The sequence below is a fragment of the Leopardus geoffroyi genome, chromosome B3 (assembly GCF_018350155.1).
Source record: "Leopardus geoffroyi isolate Oge1 chromosome B3, O.geoffroyi_Oge1_pat1.0, whole genome shotgun sequence".
Classification (NCBI taxonomy): domain Eukaryota; kingdom Metazoa; phylum Chordata; class Mammalia; order Carnivora; family Felidae; genus Leopardus; species Leopardus geoffroyi.
The window spans coordinates 70,543,049-70,560,240 of NC_059337.1; the positions used below are offsets into that span (position 1 = coordinate 70,543,049).

The 17,192-nt window shown below is 36.9% G+C and overlaps 1 protein-coding gene across 1 annotated transcript; it reads left to right on the forward strand.

The window, feature by feature from the left end:
* Positions 1-1,203: 1,203 nt before the first annotated feature.
* On the forward strand, positions 1,204-9,206 carry LOC123583664 (olfactory receptor 4K13). The gene is made up of 3 exons (XM_045450811.1): positions 1,204-1,210; positions 1,729-1,753; positions 8,276-9,206. The coding sequence occupies exons 1-3, from the start codon at positions 1,204-1,206 to the stop codon at positions 9,204-9,206; spliced, it is 963 nt and encodes a 320-aa protein (XP_045306767.1).
* Positions 9,207-17,192: the final 7,986 nt, after the last annotated feature.

A 17,192-nucleotide genomic window follows, 5' to 3' on the forward strand; every position in this document is an offset into this window, starting at 1 on the left:
GCAATCACACACCTATGGCCTGCCAGTTTGTCCCCGTGGGCCCCTGAAGATGTCTCTGTCACGTCATAGCCTGGATTCTTGGAATTCAAAGTCCTTTGGCCTCAACTCTGCTGTGTTTGAGGGACAAGAGAACTTCAGGTCCCTCTCCTTTGCCATGTTGGATCTCCGCCCCTATATATAACCCTAAAATAGGCATTTTTTAAATAATCAGGGAATTTACAGGATGACATAAACATGAGAAAAAAAAATATTTAAAAAAATCAAATGGAAGTTTTAGGGCTACAAGATACAATATAGAAACCAAAAAAATCCATTCAAAGGACAAAGGAACATCAACAACAAAAATCCCTGGATAGAAAATAGATACAATTTGGAGCACCTGGGTGCCTCAGTCAGTTAAACGTCCAACTCTTGATATCGGCTCAGGTCATGAATTTGCTGTTCCTGAGACTGAGCCCTATGTGGAGTTCTGAGCTGACAGCATTGAGACTGCTTGGGATTCTCTTGTCTCCCTCTCATTCTGTCCCTCCCCTCACTTTCAAGATAAATAAATAAATAGTTTTTAAAAAGTTAAAAAGAAAAGGGGCACCTGGGTGGTTTAGTCGGTTAAGTGTCTGACTTCAGCCTAGGTCATGATCTCGCCATTCCCGAATTCGAGTTCCATGATGAGCTAGCTCTGTGCTGGAGCCTGGAGCTCAGCTCAGAGCCTGGAGCCTGCTTTGGATTCTGTGTCACCCTCTCTCTCTGCCCCTCCCCTGCTCACATTCTGTCTCTCTCACTGTCTCTTTCTCTCAAAAATAAGTAAACATTAAAGAAAAAAAAATTTTTTTAAGTTAAAAACAAAATAAAATAGAAACAATTTAAGCTAAAGCAGAAGCTAAAAAATTTGTAGAAAAAATTAACAGAGCCTCAGTGACCTATGAAAAATGTCAAATGATTTAACACATGTGGTATTGGATTTAGGGATGACAGGAAAAAAATGTGAAGAAATAATGTTTAAAGGACTCGAATAAAAAGTATAAATTCACAGAACAAAATTAGGTTTGAAAGCCTCAGGAAAAACAAAAAAGAAAATCACTTCAAGACATATAATAATTGCTGAAAACGAGCAATTTATAAAATATTAAAATCTGTCAGAGAAAAAAAGATACATTTTATACAAAAGAACAAAAAATTGATAACTCTAGACTCTTTTCAGAAACTATGCAAAGTATCTTTAAAATATGAAAAGAAAAAACCCTCTCAAACTAGAATTCTATACCAAAATTAAGGGTGAAATAAAGACATTTTCAAGCAAATAACGATTACATATTTCATGGCCATCAGAAATATTAAATAAAGCTGTAATGACAATTTATTGCATTTATAATATGTACAAATAAAATGATGACATGATAATATAGTACAAAGGGGAGAAGCAGTAGAGAAGTTCAGTATGTTATATGTGAAATGGAATAATATTATTTGAAGATACTAGAATGTGATAATTTAAAGTTGCATAATATAAACTCTAGAACCATGAAAGAGGCTGGAAAGACAGAACAACCGAATGAAAGAAAGAAGAAGGAAGGAAGAAATGAAGGAAGGAAGGAAAGAAGGAAAGAAAAACAAAGTAGTTAGCTAAAATAACCATGTATGTGTAGTGGCTAATAACTTGGACGGCCCAGGTTTAAACCATTTTATTCCGTCTTGGTCAAATTAAAACATGCTCCTTGCTTATTGATGTAGTTTGCAAAATGAAGGCCATGTTATTGTTTGTAAATCAACCACTGTAAGTCCTGAAGACAGTAAAACTGTGGAAGAAGGTAAGGGAAAATCTGCATGGTGGATGCTGTCAAGTACCCTTACTTAGCATTGCAGGAGGAATTAGGTTCATGGGCCAATGACATCTTCAGATGTTGATAGTCTCTTAAGCCAGGGGTCTTGCTATAGGGGCAAGTATACTGGCTCTAGGTAATTGGAAAATAAAACTACTCTCACTTCCAGCATTCAGTCATGTAAACATTTATGGGAACTTAGAGGAAGATTAAGACAAATCATACAGAAACCACCCAAAAAAGACCTGGTGCTGAGCCAGGAGATTGGAATGTTAAGGTTTACGTCAGTTGGTTTAGGGATTCCTGAACTAGCTGCTGAGGATAATGAAATAAAATGACATGGAAATATCCAAACAGAGAAAAGGTGGGCATACTTCTCTCATACCCACGGAAGCCATTAGTGTGAACACTGTGGGCTTAACTCAGCATCCATAGGAAGAAACCACCTACTGATGATTTTAGGCAGATTTCTCTGAAGTCAAGGGTCTGCACAAAACCAGCAAATAAATCATACTGGACTCCTTCCAGAAGCCCCAGTGGTCTAAAAACAGGGATTCAGTAGAACTGACACCTACTCAGCTCTAGGATTTGGTTATCCTTTTGTTAGTGAGACTTCTTGCTCAACTATAGACCCCAACAGTTATATCTCACTTTATTAGAACACTGACAATTAATGAAACATTCCAGTCCCCTTATCAGAAAAGCCCTGATAGCAATGGAATGCCTAGAAGACATCCCCCCATATCCCCTTCCTTGCTCATGATCAGGGGTTAAACATATACTGACCTCATCTGTGATCACGTGCTCCCTGCCTTCTCTCCTGCATGTAACCCCCTAAACCTGTCCTAAAAAATTCTAGGTGTCCACCTTGCAAGCAGAGAGCTCAGTTGTTAAGGCTTGAGCCTGCCAGTTCACACAGATATAGGCACCTGGAACTAAAATTTTCCCTCTTTTCTAAACCCTTATCTCTTGAGTTATTGTTTTCTCTTGCAATGAGTTTACCCAAGTTTGTTTAGCAATAATGTTGGCAAACTCAGCCAGGACCTATGCTTTCAATCTGTCCAGCCACCTCAGGGTTCTCTGGGACAGAGCAGTTGGCTCCATCAGTTTATCAGGGCTCACCCACTGATTTCCTGAGTTAATGGCTGTGATGCATGGTTTCTTATCAATCTTACAGAAGCGGCCAGCGAAAATACAATTAAAGGTTTATAATATTGGAGAGTCTATCAGTGTATTTCATGTGGAACAATTCCTCTGATCAAGAAAGGCACTTTGCTTTTACTAATCTACAAAAGGGACCAAAGGAACATTGGATTATCTGGCTATATCACATTTCATATCACATTTGGAACAGTGGTCTCATTAAACACAGAAACAGAAATTCAATGTTACTTTAAATAGGCATGGAAAGAGGCATGAACATATGGCTAATATATTGGATAGATATATTTTTCAATTGGATATGAAAGAGAGCCAAGGAGATACTCCACAGGAAACATTTCTTAGAACCAGAGGTGGGACTAAGGAAATGGGGAGACTGCAGTTCCCCAGCTTTATATCTTTATATCTTCAGTTTTGATAGACCCAGTTATGCTTATAATAATGCCAGGCATAAGTGTAATATACAGTAAAAGGTAGCTATGTGTTTGTGATTGACCTTTTTTAATACTCTTCAAGTAAGTTTTCATTTTGGAACATTCCAGACCTGATAGTGGTTTTATAGTCCTCTGCTTAACTGTTGTTGATAGTAAAACATGTCAATTTCTGTAAGTGTGCAATGCCATAAAAAGTTTTCTCTGTTGTCATTCAGGGAAAACAACATGGCATCTTTAATAATTCCCATTGGTATTTATCATCAGTTGGGTATTGTTAGGTCTCAAAATATATCACATCTATATTACTACCCTCTCAATATATATGACTCTTTATGGAGAAAATAGAGAAAATATTAACATTTGTCATTATTTTAGGGAAATACTATTATTTTTCGGAAGAGAACCTCTCCAGGTTTCAATGTGTCTGACTCAAGTAATGCTCTGAAACACTGTAAAACTGGTAAGTTGTAGGGGAAGCTTTAACATACATTAAAAAATATAGAACCATTTCTAGGTATTGAGTTTCAATCCCGTTGTTCATAGGTAGAGTCAAATGTGAAAAGTTCTTTAGGTGAACACCATGATAACATTAGAGAATTCTAGAAGGCATTATCATTCTAGTTGTCATACAAATACAGCATATTTGCATTATAAGTGTGACAGTATGGGGCAAATTAAATAATTGAGTACACTTTGATATACTTTAAGTGATGTTATTTTCCATTTGTTAAAGAATTTTCATGTCAAACTTCATAATGTCCATATCATTACTAATATACATTTGAGAGCATTTCCAATCCATGCCAAATGGTGACGCCTCAAGAAGTAGGTAGCTGAACGAAATCTTTGCTTTTTTTCTTTTTTCTAAAGAAATGTGTTATTCCCTGTGCTTATAAACCTACTAGACTTAACACTTCAATTTATCCTGTTCTGTTAAGCAAACAAACAACAAATATCAGCTCAGATGACTAGTATCATGTGGACAAGAATATGATTTTTGGCAAAACTAAGCCATAATAGATTTTATTTCATATTCTTCTGTGTTAAGATTACAAAACTTTTTAAACATTCATTTTAATGGAATAAATTACTCATATATTCTCAAGTAGTTTGACAGATTGTGCTCTGTAGATCAAGCAACTTGTAGATCAATCACAATTTGTCCTTTTTCTTCATAATATGATGCCTGTGATCTGCGATTAAATTTCTACCTCTAATACTCAGCTCGACTATATTTTCTGCACGGTGAGTCTGTGTCTTAGAATTAAGAATCAAATGTTGATTTCATTTGTTTTTTATAAAATGCTGTTTATATATCTTTCTCCTCAGCCATTTTAGAACAGTTTGAAAGTTGTTTACAGTAAGAAGAAAGCTAAAGAACTTTGTTTCTATGGGAAGGGGGGATGCTGGGCAGATAATCAAAATGATTCCCTTGAAAACATAAAATTTTTCTTTTTACTCTGTCACCTCTTGCCTCTTCTACACTTGTAGGGAGTGTGTGGGAGAATGTGTATGCATGTGTGTCTATGTCTATGGTTTAGAGTAAAAACTAATATGTAAAAATGTGCTTTAAACAAATATTACAGATTGGTGCAAGTTACACTATCAAAGCAGAAAAAAACATAAAAAGTAGAAAAATTCTTTGACTTTGAACAAACCTATCTTTTCTACAGTTATCATTAATGCATTATTCCAAAGTTTTTCTCTTTAAATATCGGTCAGCTTTCACTCACTTCATCAACATCTCTATTGATGACCCTTGTAACATCTATTATGGAGAATATAAGAATAATTGATCTATTTTCAAGGAGCTTAAAAGTGATCTGGGGAAAGAAGAATCACAACACCAAAAATGAGAGACCTTGGATTAGAACAAATTTCCATAGCTCTTATTCTAGTGTTCCTTCAATTTCAGAATATTTACACCTAATGCACATGGTATACCTAGTGAATAAGTAAATGGTAGAGCACATGAAATGGACCATAAATACACTGGAAATTGGTATGGGTTTTATAAAAGAGAGGCCTCAAGGTGTCCTGAAGGATATGGCTATATGGACAGGATTTGTCTACCTAAAAAGAAGAAAACATGTACGGATAGAAAAAAAGAAATGGACGGGGAATACAGAAAACCACAAATTTGTTTTTTTACCAAAACAGAAGTTGTATTTTGGCACTATAAGAAAACAATACTGGATATTTAGAGTACATGAGAGGCTGATTGTGAAGGACTAGGTGAACTTGGGTATTGATAAGGGAGTTAGGTAATCGTTGTTTTTTTAAGGAGACACTGATAGGATGAAAACAGAATTCTTATGAGTAATGTTCAATTCCTAAAAGTAAACTATATTTGTGGGGTAATTACATTATGCATCATCAACAAAATGCAATTCTATATAGCCATAAAATGATTTGGATTTTCATGTGCTCTTAGAAATGTATTTTTAATGTATTGACAAACCCAAGGAAAATAACTATACATGTGAACACTATTCTCTCAATAAATAGCATTGAACACTATGGTTTTAATAAAAAGCATATAAATGTAAACATATACTAGTACCCACAACACACAAAGAACACACACACACTGTTCTAATGTGTATATTACTGTTCTCAGAGGATATCCAGGAAATAGATTGTTTACCCAGGAAATAGATTGTTATATCCTGCTGCTCTGTGTACCATGTTTTCTTTTCCATTCACATAAGCTACTTTGATCCTTTTCAAAAATAAATTAGGGAAAAATACGTACTTCTAACAATTTTATTGGAATGGTTATTCTGTTTCTGTTTAAAAATGCTTCAACATCCAATTTGACATTTAAAAGTAAATATGCTTAAAATTCCTAATTTACATGGATTTTGCTTTAACACTGATTTTAATGTAGATCCTGAATATTCATATATATTTTATTCATTCATTCACTCCTTCAATAAATATTAGTAATATGCAAGAATGTGTATAAACTATTTCATGTATATTTGAAGTCTATCCTGTTCTCCTCAAATGCAGTTTTGTTTTTTTTTTTTTAATTTTTTTTTTCAACGTTTATTTATTTTTGGGACAGAAAGAGACAGAGCATGAACGGGGGAGGGGCAGAGAGAGAGAGGGAGACACAGAATCGAAGACAGGCTCCAGGCTCTGAGCCATCAGCCCAGAGCCCGACGCGGGGCTCGAACTCACGGACCGCGAGATCGTGACCTGGCTGAAGTCAGATGCTTAACCGACTGCGCCACCCAGGCGCCCCTCAAATGCAGTTTTAAAAATGAGATTTCAAAAAGCGTAGTGTGGATATTTTAAATATTACCCATAAAACTGAAAGAAGATACAACTTTTCTAAACATGGAAATAACTTTATGTACTTAATGTGGTTTAGTACCAAATTTGTGTCAATCCAAGTTTCTCAGAGTAAGAACTTGGCCAGAGGATATGTCTATGTAAGAAAAATACATCCCCAGTTGGATAAATGTACCCATGAGATTGCCTCAGAGAAACAGATTGTACAACATTATGATGCTTCTTCCTTCTGTTTCTGATGATTGGGAGCATAAATTGCAGGAAATTGATGGCAATATGGGAAAAGGAGATGCAAGGCTATTCCTGGGATTCACATGAGGCACTTTCCTATGAAAGTATTTTCCCCTCTCTGGTAAAAAACAATGGCACAAAAGGAAGGCTTTAATTACTGCAGGAGCTTTTTAAGAACCTAGATAACTGAGGAACTATTATGGTTGAAAATATTTTTTTAAGAACAAAGCCAACAAAACCAGTGTTGTTATAAGGATGGGCTGATGGGAAAGCTATGGTATAAATTTAGATGACTGTAGTGAAAGAATGGTATTTCTATTACCCACATCAGTCAGTTACCTCAATTACCTCATTTTATCATTTTGAAGCTGTGATAAGTAAACATGCACAAGCTAACCAGTGGTCCTCTGTATAGCACTAAACAAATGAATGAATGAATACACACTGAAAAGAAAATAAATTCAGTTCCATTTGGCTGGGGACTTTCTACATCCTTGGTATATCCTGCTTAAAATTACAGAAGAGGCATTTGAGGTGAATAATGTTAAATTTTGAGTGAATGAATTATATATGCCATATATATATTATGTATACATATGTAAATTCATGGTTTGACTCTACTAATGTTCAGTGACCATCGCTGGTATTAGCATAAGCTGTGAGGGATCCATGCAAGAATGGAGCAGGAAAGAGAAGATGCGCTTTTCTCAGGACCTAAAAACTTATAAGGAAGACTTAATTTAAGACATTAATTAATTGTTCTTTACCAGAATCTCTTTCAAAGTATGGGTCACTAGAATCCTTGCTATATTTTCTACATTTATCATTTCCAGGTTAAGAAACTCAATAATATTCTGTGAATGTGGAACCCACCATGATCCTTATCTTATTTATGGAGATCTTTATAGCACAAAGAGGCATTCAACATCATGGAGTTTGATTTTTTGTTTGTTTGTTTACTGAGGAGGAAACATAACCCTCAAAAGGAGATACTCGTCATATGTTGCCCAATGAGTAACTCAGCTAGGTGTCATATTGAGGGCTTTGGAATCCAAGTTCACAGTCTATATGATTGTGATTTCATGTGCTGTTTTTATTTTTGTCTTTCAGAAATGTATATTCTGAATTCTTCTTACTGTTTGGAATGCTGCTCTGGGCCATTTATATCACTGACCAATAAAATTTCCCAAAAGTGGGAGGTGCTTTAAGTTCACCTGTCTGAGTATCAAAATTAGACACCAACATGAACCATTCTTTGTGTAAACACAACTTTTCTGCCCACAATTCTTACTCATTTTGATTATGATGACATAAAGTTGATAACATGGAAAGGGTGAACCATTCAGTGGTGTCTGAGTTCATTTTGCTGGGACTTTCCAAATCTCAGAATCTTCAGATTTTATTCTTCCTAGGATTCTCTGTGGTGTATGCTGGGATTGTGTTAGGAAACCTTCTCATCTTGGTCACCGTGACCTTTGACTCACGCCTTCACACACCAATGTATTTTCTGCTTATCAACCTCTCCTGTATTGATATGATCCTGGCTTCTTTTGCTACCCCTAAGATGATTGTGGATTTCCTCCGAAAGCGGAAGACCATCTCTTGGTGGGGATGTTATTCTCAGATGTTCTTCATGCACCTTCTAGGTGGGAGTGAGATGATGTTGCTTGTAGCCATGGCAATAGACAGGTATGTTGCCATATGCAAACCCCTCCATTACATGTCCATCATGAACCCCCGAGTGCTTGGTGGGCTGCTGCTATCCTCCTACACAGTTGGATTTGTGCACTCATCTAGTCAAATGGCTTTCATGTTGAATTTGCCCTTCTGCGGTCCCAACGTGGTGGACAGCTTCTTCTGTGACCTTCCCCTTGTGATCAAACTCGCCTGCAAGGATACCTACATGCTACAACTGCTGGTCATTGCTGACAGTGGCCTCCTGTCCCTGGTCTGCTTCCTCCTCTTGCTTGTCTCCTACACGGTCATCATACACTCAGTCAGGCACCGTGCTGCTAGTGGTTCTGCCAAGGCCTTCTCCACTCTCTCGGCCCACATCACGGTTGTGACTCTCTTCTTTGCCCCATGTGTCTTTATCTATGTATGGCCCTTCAGCAGATACTCTGTAGATAAAATTCTTTCTGTGTTTTATACAATTTTCACACCTCTCTTAAACCCTATTATTTATACATTAAGGAATCAAGAAGTAAAAGCAGCCATTAAGAAGATAAGAACTCGACATATAAATTCAAAACCCACTTTGTAGATGATGCTTCCAAAGAGGCAATCTTTTGTTTTGGACATTATTAAGGAATAAACTTTTAATGTATTTCAAGTTCTGTATAACGAAACAGTAGATGTAATTGTTAGATAGGAAACCCCTCTTCTGTCATCATCAATGGTTAAAGCATGACATCTCCATTCTGGAAGACATGCATTTAAATCCTCTGTTCACTGGGGCACCTGGGTTGCTCAGTGGGTTAAGGGTCTGATTCTTGATTTCGGCTCAGGTCGTGATCTCACTGTTTGTGAGATGGAGCCCTACTTTGGGCTTTTTGCTGATAGTGCAGAGCCTGCTTGGGAGTCTTGTTTTCTCCCTCTCTGCTCCTCCCCCACTCATGCTCTCTCCTTTCTCTCTCTCTCAAAATAAATAAATGAACTTAAAATCTTCTCTTCACTACTCTTTCTAATGCAAATTTGAAAAAATGAATAAATTATCTACTTAGCTTCTCTATCTATAAAAACTTCTTTATACATTTCCTTTATAATTTTGACATGTTTTTAAAGTTTATTTATGTATTTTAAGACAGACAGAGAGAGAGAGAGAAAGAGAATGAGTGGGGAAAAGGCAGAGAGAGGGAGAGAGAGAATCCCAAGAGGTTCCGCAATGTCAGTTCAGAGTCTAACTCCGGACTCAAAATCACGAACTTTGAGATCATGACCTTGGTCGAAATCAGGAGTTAGATGCTTAACAGACTGAGCCACCCTGGCACCCCAGCGTGTTTTTAATCTTTACAAAATACATTATTAGTGTTGCTATTATACTTGTAGTTTTTGTTGGGAATCTGTATGTAGAAAATGCACACAGATGATGCCTCACATTGCTATTTAGCTGAGTGCCTGGGTAACTGCTCTTTGGTGCTGGAAAAGTACATTTAGTACATAATCCCTACTTAATGTGTATTAACTTTGTTACTGAGTTGCCCCAGACACAGTGCCTCCAACCATCCTTCACATATGTTGTGAGCCTGGCACAATGTGCCAGAAGGCTCATCCAGGGTTTCAGAAAGTTTACAGCCCATGGATGGAAAGAGTGAAATAAATTTGCAGTTGTTCTGTGGCATGAACAGTACTATGGTACATGGTTGTAAGTCCAAAACAAATTTTTCAGTAATAACACCAATATTTGTCTCTTCTTTTTTTCTGAGTCCATTGATTGGATTGAAATTGATTCATGGGGACTACATGGGGTAGGGGTGATTGATACCTCTGAAAAGTCTACAATCAATTCTTTGTACCAGTATCAAGCTTTTTTGTTTTTAAATACGGTTTACAAATAGAAAAAAAAATCACTGTCTTTAGTATACAATTTTGTGAGTTTTGACAAATGCATAGCCATGTAACGATCACAATGAGATTATAGGAAAATGTCCTCAACCCTCAAATTCCCCTGTGCCCCTTTGTGGTCTATCCCTCTCTCCTAACTTCTGGCTCTGATAATAGGATCTGTTTTTTTGTACCTAGGTTGCCTTTTCTCGACTGTCATGTAAGTGAACTCATATAGTAAATGGCCTTTTAAAAATGTTTTTATTTTATTTCCAGTTAGCATATAGCATAATATTAGTTTCAGGTGTACAATATGGTGACCCAACACTTCCACACAATACCTTGTGCTCATCACAAGTGCCCTCCTTAATCCCCATCACCTATTTAATCCATCCTCCCACCTACCTCCCCTCTGGTAACCATCAGTTTGTTCTCCATAGTTCAGAGTCTATTTCTTAGTTTGCCTCTTTTTTTCCCCCATGCTTGTTTGTTTCGCTTCTTTAATTTCACGTATGAGTGAAATCAGATGGTGTTTGTCCTTCTCTGACTGATTTATTTCTCTTAGCATAATACTCTCTAGCTCCACCCACATCCTTGCAAATGGCACAATTTCATTATTTTTTATGGCTGAGTGATATTCCATTGTATGTATACACCATGTCATTTTTTTCCCTCCAGATATGTGGTTAGAGTTAGGGTCAGGATTAGGACCAGGGTGAGGGTATGTTCCTGGTATCCTGCAGTTCAGAGATTTCTCCAGAGGGTTAGGTTTAGTGTTGGGGATTAGGGGCTTGGGGGAGTTATCATTCGGGTAATCGTTAGGTTTAAAGTTAAGGGTAAGGTTAATTTTAAGGTTAGGTTTAGGATTAAGGTATGTGCCTGGTGTCCTGCAGCTCAGAGACTTCTGCACAGAATAAAACCCCAGATTTCTGCTGGGGTGAGAATAGACATGGCAGCCATCCACTGAGCTGGGCAAGGAGGACATTTGTGGCTGTAAATACTCTTTTGTTATTGTTGTTTCTAAGTTTTTATTTAAATTCTAGTCAGTTAACATACAGTATAATATCAAATTCAAGTGTACAATATAGTGACTCAACATTCTGATACAACGCTTGTTCAGCACAAGTGCACTCCTTAATCCCCATCACCTATTTGATCCATCCCCCCACCTCTCCCTTGGTAACCATCAGTTTATTCTCTATAGATAGGAGTCTGTTTCTTGGTTTGCCTCTCTCTTTTTCCCTGTGCTCATTTGTTTTGTTCCTAAATTTTACATAAGAGAGAAATCATATAGCATTTGTCTTTCTCTAATTTATTTTGCTTAGCAAAATACTCTCTCACTCTATCCATGTCATTGCAAATGTCAAGATTCCGTTCTTTTTTATGGCTGAATAATATTTCATTGTATATATCTAACACTTCTTCTTTATCCATTCACCAGTTGATGGACATTTGGGCTATTTCCATAATTTGGCTATCATAAATAATGCTGCTGTAAACATTGGGGTGTATCTTTCCCTTTGAAATAGTGTTTTTGTATCCTTTGGGTAAATACCTAGTAGTATGATTGATTGCTGGATCCTAAGGTAGTTCGATTTTTAACTTCTTAGGGAACTTCCATGTTGTTTTCCAGAGTGGCTGCACCAGTTTACATTCCCACCAACAGTGCAAGAGGAATGGTTCCCCTTTCTCTACATCCTCACCAGCACCTAATATTTCCTGTACTATTGATTTTAGTCATTCTGACAGGTGTGAGGTGGTATCACATTGCAGTTTTGATTTGCATTTCCGTGTTGATGAGTGATGTTGAACATCTTTTCATGTGTCTGTTAGCCATATGCAGGGCTTCTTTGGAAAAATGTCTATTCATGTCTTCTGCCTATTTTGTAATTGGATCATTAGTTTTTCTGGTGTTGAGTTGTAGAAATTCTTTATATATTTTGGTTACTAACTTTATCCAATATGTCATTTGCAAATATCTTCTCCCATTCCATAGGTTGCCCTTTAGTTTGTGCACAGTAAGTAGCCTTTTAAGCATGACTTCTTTCATTCAACATAATGCCTTTGAGATTCCTTCCAGAGCAAGTTGTTTTAATTATTATAAATCTATGGTACATTTTAATATCTATTAAATAAGTATCCTCATTGCTATTCTTCCTCAAATTGTCTTGAAACCAGTTCAGTTATTTATTAGTATGAACTAGAATGATTTTATCAAATGACACGAATACTTAGTAATTATAATTGTGTTAATCTTATACATTGATTTAGGGAAAAATATGATATTGACAATATTGGTCTTTTTAATCCTACACATGGTTTATTTCTGTACTTTTAAGGCCTTCTTTTGTATCTCCCAGTAAAGTTTTATAACTTTCTTCATTAAATACTGAAAATATTAATGTTATGAATTATTTTATTTTAATGTTTATGAGGTCATTTTAAAAAATGTTTATTTAAAAATTTTTTTAATGTTTATTCATTTTTTGATAGAGACAGAGTGTGAGTGGGGGAGGGGCAGAGAGAGAGGGAGACATAGAATCTGAAGCAGGCTCCAGGCTCCGAACTGACAGCACAGACCCCGATGTGGGGCTCGAACTCATGGACTGTGAGATCATGACCTGAGCTGAAGTCAGACACTCAACCTACTGAGCCACCCAGGCACCCCACCAAAAATGTTTATTTTAAGAGAGAAAGAGAGAGAAGGGGGTAAGGGCAGAGACAGAGAAATAGAGAAAATCCCAAGCAGGCTCCATGCTGTCAGTGCAGAGCTGGATATAGGGCTTGATCCCACCAACCGTGAGATCATGGACTGAGCCAAAATCAAGAGTCAAATGCTCAACCGACTGAGCCACCCAGGTGCCCCAAGGTCATTTTTAACTGTCACTTTTTGATAATTCTGTAATGAAGAAAATGTGTAGTTTTATATAGTTATATGTGTATATATATATATATATATATAGTTTTATATATATATTTACTTGAAATTAGCCACCTACCTGAGTACTAAATAATTGACATTTTTAGTCGATTTTCTTGGGCTTAGAATATAATGTTTCAACTATGATAATCTTATGTTTTCCTATTATTTTCTAATATCTTATTTCATATTTTAGCTCATGACATTCTAAAACTTAATACTTTTTCTGAAATTTTTCTTGAATTCCAATGAACACTATATATATATATATATATATATATATATATATATATATGTCATAAATGTTCTGAGATATGTATGGAGAACTACTGATTTTAATATGTTTATACAATATGATGAAAATATTATACATTTTTATAAAATAACATATTTGGGATGATAAAAACTAACATTTGCACTTCGCCTATTTGACATGGAAAAATTTACTAATTTCAGGCTATTGTCAACATTTCCAGTGGGTATAAATAAATCTTTTTTAATTGTAGAAGAAATGAATCTAAAGTTCGGTGTGCACAGCTCAATAAAAACTGGAAGAAGTTTACAAGAAGCCTCACTGCCACCTAGTGGCTGAAATCACCTATTTCTCTTCCTACCTTTAACAAAAACCAAGAATTAGGAAGGAGGATTTATAAGAATGGTCTGGAGTCTTTCCAATCCTCCAGTAGGCAATCTATATGCAGCTTATACCTTTCAAAGAGGCAGTCAAGTTGATGACCATCTCACCATTACCCAAAATAGCCATTTTCTCAGACAGATTTTAATGTTACTTGAAGGGTTTTCAGTCTGCTAGTACCCGTCAGGTAAGTCCAGAATTCTAGGGGACATCATAACCTATTAAGTCACCATGAGGAATTAGAATATTCTGAAAAAGGTAAGGCAGACTAGGACCAAAAAATTATCTATATGTCAAAAACATTGTTCATGACTTTTAAATCTATTGCCTACCATAGATTTACAAAGCTAAATCTTTAACCTCCTTAAAGTGTGGATGATCCTTCCAAACTGCAAGAGGAGCTAAAAATATATACTACTTGTCATCATTTTAGTCTGCAAGGCTAGAACACTTTGCTCAGAGTTGTTCTGCCATATGATTTTACTTTGAGCATAATTGGTCAGAAAGGTTGATGTGTCTAAAGGAAAGTAAGACTCATTTGAGGCTACTAAAGAAAGAGTGGCCTAAAGCAATTCTTCAGTCTGTATCTAAAAGACAGTATTTGTGGGGCGCCTGGGTGGCGCAGTCGGTTAAGCGTCTGACTTCAGCCAGGTCACGATCTCGCGGTCCGTGAGTTCGAGCCCCGCGTCGGGCTCTGGGCTGATGGCTCAGAGCCTGGAGCCTGTTTCCGATTCTGTGTCTCCCTCTCTCTCTGCCCCTCCCCCGTTCATGCTCTGTCTCTCTCTGTCCCAAAAATAAATAAACGTTGAAAAAAAAAATAAAATACAGTATTTGAAAAAATAATTAAATAATTAGGCTGTCTGGTGCAGTCTTTGACTACCTCAGTCTTATGAGCTAGGTGCTGTTTTCATTCCCATTTTATGTATGAGAGGACTGAGGCAGAAGACTTTTATAACTTACCTAACTGTCCATAGCTAGAAGAAAACAGAACAGATTTCAACTCAGTCTGTTTTTAGAAGCCATGCACCTCTTTATAATTTTCTATGTTGCCTCTACTAGCGTTAGCCAAATTCTGGAAATACATTAATAAATTACCTCTTCCCCAAATTCAGAAATTGTTTAAAATATAATAGAGGGCTGGGAAGCTGACTCCATGGACAAATAAGGCAAAGGTTAATTTATTGCTCTTATATGCTCAAGTCAAAGAAAAGTGATATAGAAACTTTCAACTGTAAGATTTACTTTCAAATGGCAATATTTCATTCTTTTTGGTGGCTAACTTTACATTTCCACATATATACCATATTTTCTTATCCATTCACCAGTTGATGGACATTTGGGCTCTGTCCATAGTTTGGCTATTGTTGATAATGCTGCTATAAACATTGAGGTTGCATGTACCCCTTCAGAGCTGTATTTTTGTATCCTATCGGTAAATACCTAATAGTGCAATTGCTGGATAGTAGGGTAGTTTTAGTTTTTTTGAGGAACCTCCATACTGTTTTCCATAATGACTGCACCAGTTTGCATTCGTAGATAGAGCTAGAATGTATTATGCTAAACAAAAAAAGCCAGTCAGAGAAAGATACCTAATTATTTCACTCATGGAATTTAAGAAGCAAAACAGATGAACACATGGGAAGGGATGGGGAGACATGAGAGGGAAACAAATCGTAAGAGACTCTTAATGATAGAGAACAAACTGAGGGTTGACAGAGGAAGGTGAGTGGGGGATGGGCTAGATGGGTGACGGGTATTAAGGAGGGCACTTGTGATGAGCACTGGGTGTTGTATGTAAGTGGTGAATGACTGAATTCTGCTCCTGAGACCAATATTGCACTGTATGTTAATTAACTATAATTAAGTGAAAAAAAAGAGGGAGAGACTCACTTGTTCATAGGTATCGGGTTTTGAAAATGACTACATATAATAAAAAGAATAAAATTTACAAATAGTGTTGATTGAAAAAAGCGAAATGATTTACATTTCTGTCCTTAGAAAGTCAAACTTGTCCATGCACCCAATGTCCAGGAAGCCAAACTCTGAGACACTCGTTTTGAAACAAAGAAACATTTATTATGAGAAGGCAGCCCATCTCGGAAGCTAAGCAGGGTCGGGCCTGGTTAGTACTTGGATGGGAGAAGGCAGCCCAAGGAGAAGTCAGGGGATTATTCCCAAAGCTGCCTTGACCTGTTGACCCTAGGGACAGCTTATATACATGAGAGGAGGGTCATGAGTTTCTCAAAAACTTGTTGGGAGGGGGGGCCCTGAAACAAACTGGGGGTAAGCATTCTTCTGGTCAGTGAGGAGCTTTTTGGGACCTGGTATGATCAGATACATCAACACCAATGCTACTCTCCAGCCCCATTAGGTTTCTAGAATCAGTGGATAAACAGGGAATAAAGGTAAAAAAGACAAAGGCAAAGTTAATGATTGATTGGAATGAGGTTATGAGATTCATAAACGATGGTTATGTAGAGAGCAAACAGAACGCGGACCTAACTTAATAATGCAACTGATAGAACTATAGTTCCCCTTAGGCCTTCAAAACAGGTCCAGGAACCACGCACCTGCCTCAAATCCCCACTCTTATTTTATAGTTCTTCCATCTTGGAGAATAGGCACAATGACCGCTCTGGCTGCTTCCTGCTGCTGAGGGGCAAAGAGCAATAGCCAAGGGAGTGGAAATGGGAAACCTGCCTTCGAAGACATTCTCCAGTGTCTGGGCACACGGCTTGGACCTCGGTTTTCACCGTGACTGTTTCTCGGGAGACTTTCCTCAGGTAGCCACAGCTAGCAAAGTAGCATGCTGTCTCATTACTCTTAGTTTGTTTGCTTCTCTGTTTTCTGGACTTGATCCCAGTTACTAGAAACCTTAAAAGCAATCCCTACTGATGCCCAAATAGCCCTCTCTAAAACTACCACTATTTTTTGTAATTTCCTTTGACTATCTGGGACACTTTGGCTAATAAAAGTCATATGTATCACTTTTAAATTTTCAGGTGCTTCAGGGTAGATGTCAGCATACTGACAATATGCTTGATGGATTCATTCAGGAAAAGATGAAGTGTCTTCTAGAGGCAGCTGATTAACTTATTGAACCTTATTTAAAATTTTTTTAAAGGTTATTTATTTATTTTGAGATAGGGAGA